The sequence below is a fragment of the Mesoplodon bidens genome, assembly GCF_964165515.1.
Source record: "Mesoplodon bidens genome assembly, chromosome: 3".
Lineage (NCBI taxonomy): Eukaryota > Metazoa > Chordata > Mammalia > Artiodactyla > Ziphiidae > Mesoplodon > Mesoplodon bidens.
Genome location: NC_138178.1, coordinates 102,857,769 through 102,867,285, shown reverse-complemented (window position 1 = coordinate 102,867,285; position 9,517 = coordinate 102,857,769). Strand labels below are relative to the sequence as shown.

Below are 9,517 nucleotides of genomic sequence, written 5' to 3'. Positions count from 1 at the left end.
GCTGGGCTAAGAGCTTTTGATATACATCTTAACGAATCCTAAGACTGCCACGAGGTACAGAATATTATCCTCATTAACTGATGAAGAAGCTGAAGCTTATACCGGTTTAGTGAACTTAGACTGATGGTGTACAGCCTGGAAGCAGTAGAGCCAGGATGCAATTCCTGGTCTGTTTTACTCAAAAGCTTTGCTCTTAACCACCATGCAGTACCGCCTCCAAACAGGTGGGATTAAGGAGAGGGCGGGGTCGAGGACCACTCAGATTTCTTGCATAAGTAACTGAGGAAAGGGACAAGGCAGGAGGGAAAGCGAGTTGGGGAAGGATGGGTTCAGTTTTGGACTCTGCTTTGTGCTGCCAGAAAGAGCAAGTGTACGGGGGCTGTGAACGAGGAACACCCATGCGTCTCTCTCATGTGCCCCCCACCCTTCCTGAACTACACACTGGCCTTGGGACACTCAGCATTCTCTGTTTTGACTCCCTTCTCCCGCTCTCCAGGGAGAGAATGGTAAGCTGTCCTAAGCCCACAGCCTGGACAACAGGTGCGTGGAGGCAAGGCTGAGAGGCCTGTGGGCATCATGAACTGTGGCTGGCAGGCTCTGGGGAGCGAGCTCTTTGGTTCTGATGAAGGGGCAGGTGTTGATGAAAAAGAGTTAGGAGCCTGGCCCTTGTTTCCAACATGACAAACTACAGCAAGAATCTGATCCGCTGGACACAGGCGGTCCACACCCCCTCAAGTCCAGGCTATGCTGTCTAATCCCACCTGACAAGTTTGAGGCTTCGGGGTCAGCATGCATAGATTTCCAGGAGTGCTGTGACTCTGAGAGGGCCTGAGGTTACAGGTGAGAGTGTCAGTGTGATCACGATTGGAGTGAAGTTGATGGTGGGGTTGGTGGGGGGGGTCCACACCGAGGTCTTTGTTTCTCAACCCAGCACTCAGGCGGGAGGCCCTTGCGTACCTGGCCTCCGGGAATCTAGTGAGTGGGATGAGAGGGCAGAAGACCCTCTGTTCTCTGAGGGTCAGGAATAAGCAGCACTTTGTTCCTCAGGAACATGACGGTGCTTTCCTTGTCACCTTTCCACAGGAGCATGGCCTATGAACCAGAGAAGACATCAAAGGAAACCCAAGAACTTCGGGACTTCTCACAAGGAGGCTGGAACTAAGTGTGCTGATGACACCAGAGAGGAGGAGACCAGAAAGCAATGTCTCTTTCCTCCCCCTCATCCACCCCCCTCAGCACAGGGGCTCCTCAAACCCAGGGGACACTCCTTCCTCCCAGACTGGTCTTCATCCAGAAACCTTTCTAGCCTCTTCTTACCTTTGGGCTGTCCTTGGCCTCAGGAAGGAAGAATCCCACCCCTGCCCTGCTGCCCTCCAGCTCCTGTCCTTCCACTTCAGTCAGAGAAGTGTATCTGAGCCTGTCCCTTCTGGACCCTCTGCATTTTTACCAGAAGGATTAATGGGGCCAGGGATAAAGGGGAAGCGTCTATCACCCAAGGACCAGTTGGATCTCGTATTTCGTAAGTGTTACAGCTCCCGGACTGGGTGAGGCTGAGACCCTAAGATAGACCAAGCTAGAGGTGGCTGACCAGATGGGTGACTTTGGGCAAATGTCTCCTCTCTCTGAGGCATGAAGACTTGGGCCAGATGGTCTCTGAAGAACAGTCCGGCTTTGAGGGCATAGGGGAAGGCACATGGGGAAGGCTGGGGGAAGCTCTGGGAAGGGGCGGACAGCCACTCGAGACCCACCTCTGCTTCCAACCACCTTAACTCTGCCAGCAGGAAGAATGGCACCACCTGTGGTCCAGCTCCTGTTCCTCCAGCTTGTTCCAGGGCCAGCCTTGGTCGAAAACATCCAGCTACAGCTTGCCATCAAGAAATTCCGTACCTTACATATCGACTATCCCAAGGTTAACTACGCAAAGGGTTTCTGGGGCTACTGTAATGGTCTGATGTCCTATGTACGGGGCAGACAACAAAGCTGGTATTGCCCAAAGATCCATTATGTCTTACATGCCCCGTGGACAGCCATCAAGAAGTTCTGCAAGTACAGCGAGAGCTTCTGTGAGAATTACAATGAATATTGTACAGTCACCCAGGACTCCTTCCCCCTCACAACCTGCTCCCTGAGCTCCAAGCAGCCACCCACCAGCTGCCACTACACCAGCACCCTAACCAACCAAAGGCTCCATCTGCCCTGCTCCCAAAAGTGTGATGCTGATCCGATAGATATCATTGGCCTCTACTAGGGGTGGGAGGTGTTAAGTCTGAACTAGCCCCCCTACTGCCGCTACAGACCAGCCTGTCCCCACTCCTGAAGCTCTGATCCCTGGTACAAGGCTTCCTTCCTGGCTTCAAAGGTAGTCAGGATCCCCTCCCAAGAGACCAGGGAGGTAGGAAATATGTCCAGAGCTTTGGTCACCATGCAAAGTTGTCTTCTAGGCTCTTTCTAACTTGTTCATCTCCCCCCATCACTCCTGCCACCACCCTCCCTCTCCCACAGACAGTTTCACCCACCCAAGAAGCTGACTGTGTCCAGTTGGCAGTGACTGTCCATCTACTGGGCCAGATCCTGTATCGTGGCTGGAGGCCCAGAGCCTCAGCTCACACCATGGTACCAGTTCCGAATCTCAAATCCCCATCCCTGCCACCCTTCCCTTCTCAGTCTTCCCCATTTCCCTTATGATTCCCTCTACTCGCTCACCCACACGGTAGGTATCTCTAGCTATAGGAACCTCCCTGAGAGTTTTAGACTCATATTAGCTTCATTTCTCCAGGCCACGCCCCCTCCCCCCGAGCTCTCAGTCTGTTCCTCTCTATGGAATCACTGATTTCCTCTTCATGTAACCTGTCCTTTCTGTCCTCCTTCCACCATGGAGCCCAGTGCAGTCTCTCCCCTACACACCCAACCTCTTTAGTCACCCTTTATTCTTCTCTGACCTCTTTTCCTTCCATCCGTCTCAGCTTGGTTCACTGGAGTTCCAAATTATCTTCTCTGACCTATTCCCCCCAGATTCCTGCATCCTTTTACTTCCCAACCTCCTCCTAACATCCCCCAAACTCCAGAATCTGCTTCTGACAAGGCAGGGGTGAAGTGGGCCCAGCTGTAGTCACAGAAGATTTTAAAACCATATCTGAATTATGTAAGATATAACCATTGGATGAAACTGGGTGAAGGGTACAGGGGACCTGTCTGTACCTTTTGCATCTGCCTGTGAATCACTGCAAAATAAAAAGATAAAAAACACATCTGAATTAGTTCTGATTTCATTCCTTTTTCCTCAGTGCACCAGAACTCCTACTCTCAGAGTCCTGGAGGCCACCCACCTCTGGCCATCTTCCTGGGCTATGCTTGGCAGTCAGTAGGATCTTCCATTCCATGTCTACCATGATGGAGGTGGGGTGGGGTAAAACTCAGTTCCAGGCTGGGTGTTGAAAATGGATTCTCCCTCCCCATCAGCTCTAGAATAAACTCATAACAGGAGTTAGGCTAAGTAGATCTTTGGCCTACCCTCTCTAGTTTCTATTTCTCCCCCAACAAAACATGGATTGCAACAGATGAGGAAGGTGGAGGGACCGGGAAGGGTCTAGTTGCTAATACCTGGGTCCTACTAGCTCCAATCAGGAATTTCTACTCCCCTTTGGCAGGTCAAAGGGGATGGATATCAGTATTATGTGAACACAAGTAGCAAATACTTTTGCCTCCACATCTAGCTTCTCTCTTATCTCCAAATATATTCCTCAGTCGTGTTCTTAGAAGCAGCTGTTGAAGGGGATGCTACCTAATGGTGGGGAGGCCAAGTAGAGTAAAGGGTGTGGTGCTGAGAACCCCCATCCTTGGGTTTCTCAGCTCCTCTCTCTGTCTCTGTATCAAGGGGCCCCTCTTCCCTCACCCTGGTGGAAGACAGAGCCCATGAGCTGCTGCACACACAGATGTTTATTGTCCCCCAAGCTCCCCGGTGTTAAAGATGCAGGGTCGGCAATCCAAAAATGGGCAGAAGACCTAAATAGACATTTCTCCACGGAAGATATATAGACTGCCAACAAACACATGAAAGGATGCTCAACATCTTTACTCATTAGAGAAATGCAATTCAAAACTACAATGAGATATCATCTCACACCAGTCAGAATGGCCATCATCAAAAAATCTAGAAACAATAAATGCTGGAGAGGGTGTGGAAAAAAGGGAACACTCTTGCACTGCTGGTGGGAATGTGAATTGGTACAGCCACTATGGAGAACAGTATGGAGGTTCCTTAAAAAACTACAAATAGAACTACCATATGACCCAGCAATCCCACTACTGGGCATATACCCTGAGAAAACCATAATTCAAAAAGAGACATGTACCAAAATGTTCATAGCAGCCCTATTTACAATAGCCTGGAGATGGAAACAACCTAAGTGTCCATCATCGGATGAATGGGTAAAGAAGATGTGGCACATATATACAATGGAATATTACTCAGCCATAAAAAGAAACAAAATTGAGCTATTTGTAATGAGGTGGATGGACCTAGAGTCTGTCATACAGAGTGAAGTAAGTCAGAAAGAGAAAGACAAATGCCGTACGCTAACACATATATATGGAATTTAAGAAAAAAAATGTCATGAAGAACCTAGGGGTAAGACAGGAATAAAGACACAGACCTACTAGGGAATGGACTTGAGGATATGGGGAGGGGGAATGGTAAGCTGGGACTAAGTGAGAGAGTGGCATGGACATATATACACTACCAAATGTAAAATAGCTAGCTAGTGGGAAGCAGCCGCATAGCACAGGGAGATCAGCTCGGTGCTTTGTGACCGCCTGGAGGGGTGGGATAGGGAGGGTGGGAGGGAGACGCAAAAGGGAGGGGATATGGGAACATATGTATATGTATAACTGATTAAATTTTTTATAAAGCAAAAAAATAAAATAAAAAATAAAATTAAATTAAAAAAAAAAAAAGATGCAGGGTCGGGGCTTCCCTGGTGGCGCAGTGGTTGAGAGTCCTCCTGCCCATGCAGGGGACGCGGGTTCGTGCCCCGGTCCAGGAAGGTCCCACATGCTGCGGAGCGGCTGGGCCCGTGAGCCATGGCCGCTAAGCCTGCGCGTCCGGAGCCTGTGCTCCACAGTGGGAGAGGCCACAACAGTGAGAGGCCCACGTACCACACACACACACACACACACACACACACACAAAGATGCACGGTCGAGGGCCGGCAGGCTAAGATGATGCTACTCCCTAGTTGCTGCCCTTCTTATCATAGGTGCCAGCACCCTTGTAGCCACTCACGTAGCCTGAGTTGTCAGTCATGTCCTCCCGTCCCGCGATGCCTTTGCCCTTGCCACTCTGGTCAAAGCGCTCCTTGTGGGTGCCCGTGTACTTGCTGGTGTCCGTCAGCTGGCTCACCCTTCCCACCGTCGTCGCTTTCTGCAAGCCAGAGGATGAAGCGTCTGAGCCCTCTCCCTTCCCCTCCACTGTCACGCCCCTTCTCTAGAGATGGCCTTCTAGTAGTTCAACTAGTTCTCAGAGCTCTTGTTCAACCCTTGGCATGGTGCTGCTTGCTTAGGGCCCAGGTGCAGCTGTAGGCAGGAACTATAATAAGAGCCATCCACTTGTGAGGAAGAAGTCTGGTGTATGGGAATGAGTGGGGTGTGTGTGTGTGTGTGTGGACTTTTCTGCTTCCAGAGGAGCTATTTTGACTAGGCTGCAGCCAGAGGACTTCAACCCCAGACCCAAAACACAAAGTCTGTCCTGTTGGGAAGGCCCTATTTGAAACCTAGAATAGGAAGAGCTTTTAGTAGAGAGGGGACAAGTAGGGAGCAGAGGGCGGGTGAGAGGGAGGAAGTCAGATATCTCACCTTACATGAGAGCGGGAAGAGGAGTGAGGATCAGGTACCAAGTCGTCTGCACTCAGTGTCCCCCAAAAGCCACCAGGCCCTAGTTGCCTGGCCCAGATCCTGGACGCTTGGGAATGAGTCTAAGTTTTACTATTAAAATAGCTGTGGACCTTGGGTAGGTCATTTCCTCTCACAGTTTCCTCACCTCTGAAATGACTCGATGATCTCTAAAGTCTGTTTCAATACCAACAGTGCCCAGAGGCCTTCTTCCCTATCTCCCTGCAGTGCTGCTATTGGCAGGGGTTAGGGACGTCGGCATGGAGGAAGGGACACAGGAGCAGCAGGGACTCAGGGAAGTAGGGTCAGGGGTCAGGAATGAAGACTCACTCACAGTAACACCGGTGGTAGCTGGGTCCTTGCCCTCCATGAGTCTATAAATGTTCTCCAGGGCTTCATCCAGCCTTTTCCCCTTGAACTGCTTCTGGCCCAGTTCTTTCATTGCTTCCTGGAACTGTTGGAAAGTGATGGTTCGGGCATTCTTGGCCCTGATCAGTCAGACAGAAATCCAGGAACTCAGGAACATGAACTCATCACCTCCCAATGTCCAACCCTCCCCTTACTCAGACAGGGCCTCTACACACTGAGTGCCTTGAGGACAGGGACTAGCACAATGCCAGACACCCAGCAGGTGCTCAGGAGACACATTACAAATGTTCCACCACAGAAACCCTCCCACATCCCACCACCTTGTTAGTTCTACTCACCACCCTCCACTCCCGTCTCTGGTCCCTTACTTGACTTTGATGAACACGATGTCCACGTCAGTGGAGGTGACCCTCTGGTCATCCATGATGCCACAGTCTTTGCACAGCTTGGAGAGGTTCTTGTTGTTCATTTCAGTGCCACTGCTTGACAATCCTCCAAAGACAGCAAAGCGCTGGAATGTTCTTTCTGCTTCTGATGCCATGGTCAACTGGAGGTGGGGGAGGACAGTATTGGGGGAGACGCGGGTGTGAGCGAGGAGGGGAAGGGAGGACTGAGGAGTAATAATGATGAAGGTTAAAGTAAAATCAGAATCAGCAACAGGAACGAACCCCCTTTTCCCTCTCCCTCCCTCCCCCCTTCCCTCTGATTCCCATCTGACCTACTGTTCCCAGTACAAGGGATACTAGTGTGGATCCTACATACTGAATAATCACCACCACCACCCACTGCCCCATCACTTCTGTGTACCTGAGAGTACCCAGATGGTGTCTGACCCTTCCCAGCCTTTGTAAGTAAGTGTGTGCAGATCTGTGGGAGCCAGCTGGCTGGGGAGACTGTGTGGCAGTGGGAAGACTGGGGAGAAGAGGGAAGTTTCTGTGACCTTAGCAGTGTTTATGTGACATCATTTTCAGCCCTTGTTACAGCCCTAATCTTTGGGGGTGGTGTTCTTAGGTCCCTAAGACCTAATGCATGCTGCACTGAGCATGTTGCTAACCTCCTGATCTCTGCAGGTGATCAAGCTTCCCTCATGGTTTCAGCCCTGCTTGACCAAGTCCTCTGGGTCTTGATCAAATTGCCTTATGCTCTGTCCCTCAACAAAAGCTGAGGAGAGCTCAGGGAAGGAGTTAATGGAAACAGGTTGACATCAGTCCAGCATTGTCCTTTTTTCTAGTCTCCAGGCCCAGGTTCATGACCAACATGGAGAATCCCACTGGCTTTGGCAGACCAGGTGTAATAGGAGCTTTAAATGGCTTCCAAAGTTGGGCCCCACGTGGAAAGAGCACGGGCCTCGGAGGGTCACACATCTGGGTGGGTCAGGGTGAGGGTCAGGGTGAGGTTGAGCCTCAGACTTTAGATAATTTTCTGTGCAGGTCAAGGATGTTCCTTTTTTGTTTGTTTGTTTGTTTGTTTTGGGCTGCGCCTAATGGCTTGTGGGAACTTAGTTCCCCGACCAGGGATTGAACCTGGCCCCGGCAGTGAAGGCACTGAGTAACCACTGGACCGCCAGGGAATTCCACCCCCGCCTTTTCTTTTCTTTCTTTCTTTTTTTTTTTTGTGGTACGCAGGCCTCTCACTGTCGTGGTCTCTCCCGTTGCGGAGCACAGGCTCCGGACGCGTAAGCTCAGAGGCCATGGCGCACGGGCCCAGCCGCTCTGCGGCATGTGGGATCTTCCCAGACCGGGGCACGAACCCGTGTCCCCTGCATCGGCAGGCAGACTCTCAACCACTGCGCCACCAGGGAAGCCCCCCTTTTTCTTTTAAAGTAATGCTATAATTTTATTCAGTTTTTTCTAAATGTGTTGTTTCTACTTTCAGAAGGGATTTCTCTTTGGCCTTTTCTCTGGCTGGAAACCATACAGATGAATGAACTTCAGGGCCCCTAAAAGAGAGCAGCTAGGTTGGTGACTTTCCTCTCCTTCCCATCTAATCAGTCACCAATTCTTATAATTTCCCTTGTCTTACAAATGCACTCCTTTCTTTCCATTGCTATTCCTCCCACACTTTATTCAAGTCCCTGTCATCTCATATCTAGTTGATTATCCTGACTTCTAAATGACCGCCTTCCTAAGTCAAATGCTTCACCCCTATCCACCCCATAATCCATCTCTTTTAAACCCCCCATCAGATTAATTTTCACAGAACAATTATTTATCCATTGCTCCTACTCAAGAATACTCTATGGATCTTCAAACCTTTCTGAAATGCCAAACCTTTTTGCCTGTCATTCAAGGACCTTCACACTTGGCTCCACTCTACCTTACCAAACATCACCCACCTTTCATCAACATTACTCTTCATCTGGGGCCATAATGGCCTAATCATTATACGCTTCACAAGCTACCTGAAGCCTAGTGGAGAGAGAATAAACTTGGAGTGGAATGAATCTGGGGATTTCAGTCTTAGATAAGTCATCTACTAGCTGAGTGGCCTTGGGCAAGTCATTAAACATCTCTGAGCTTTAGTTTCTTCATCTGTATAGTGAGAACAATAGTACTTACTTTATATAGTATTAGGGGATAATATATGGGAATTACCTTGCACATAGTAGCTACTATTCAATTCATCAAAGTAACTTGTGTATTTCTGTCCCAAAACTTTCCTTCATGATCTCTCTCAGCCTGGATAGAATGCCCCTCCTTACCACTCAAGTACTCCATTGTTGTACTCTTCGTAGGGTTTACCCTAGGAACAAAACCCTTTTCCTGGGACTTCCCTGGTGGCACAGAGGTTAAGAATCCGCTTGCCATTGCAGGGGACACAAGTTCGAGCCCTGGTCTGGGAAAATCCCACATGCCGCAGAGCAGCTAAGCCCTTGCGCCACAACTACCAAGCCTGCGCTCTGGTGCCCGTGAGCCACAACTACTGAGCTTGTGAGCCACAACTACTGAAGCCCGCGCGCCTAGAGCCCGTGCTCCGGAACAAGAGAAGCCACCACAATGAGAAGCCCGCGCACCGCAACAAAGAGCAGCCCCCACTCGCCACAACTAGAGAAAGCCCGTGTGCAGCAACAAAGACCCAATGCAGCCAAAAATAAATAAGTAAAAAAATAAATTCATAAAAAAAAGCCCAAAATGAAACAGCTTGAGCACTGGTTGCTTTAAAAGAAAACCAACGCTTTTCCCCCTCTGAATTATACTAAGATAATGGTTCCTAGCCTGTGGGCTGCAGCCTCCTGGGGCAAGGGTTTCTGAGTTATTGCAAG

The 9,517-nt window shown here is 49.9% G+C and overlaps 2 protein-coding genes across 2 annotated transcripts; one reads left to right on the top strand and one right to left on the bottom strand.

Annotated features, from left to right (window-relative positions):
* Positions 1–1,786: 1,786 nt before the first annotated feature.
* On the top strand, positions 1,787–2,248 carry RNASE13 (ribonuclease A family member 13 (inactive); the record flags this gene model as incomplete). Its single annotated transcript, XM_081228962.1, has 1 exon — positions 1,787–2,248. One exon carries the CDS (start codon positions 1,787–1,789, stop codon positions 2,246–2,248), a length of 462 nt encoding a protein of 153 aa, XP_081085088.1.
* Positions 2,249–5,230: 2,982 nt separating this feature from the next.
* TPPP2 (tubulin polymerization promoting protein family member 2) lies at positions 5,231–6,796 on the bottom strand (the record flags this gene model as incomplete). The annotated part of the gene is made up of 3 exons (XM_081228638.1): positions 5,231–5,419; positions 6,221–6,374; positions 6,624–6,796. The coding sequence occupies 3 exons, from the start codon at positions 6,794–6,796 to the stop codon at positions 5,231–5,233; spliced, it is 516 nt and encodes a 171-aa protein (XP_081084764.1).
* Positions 6,797–9,517: the final 2,721 nt, after the last annotated feature.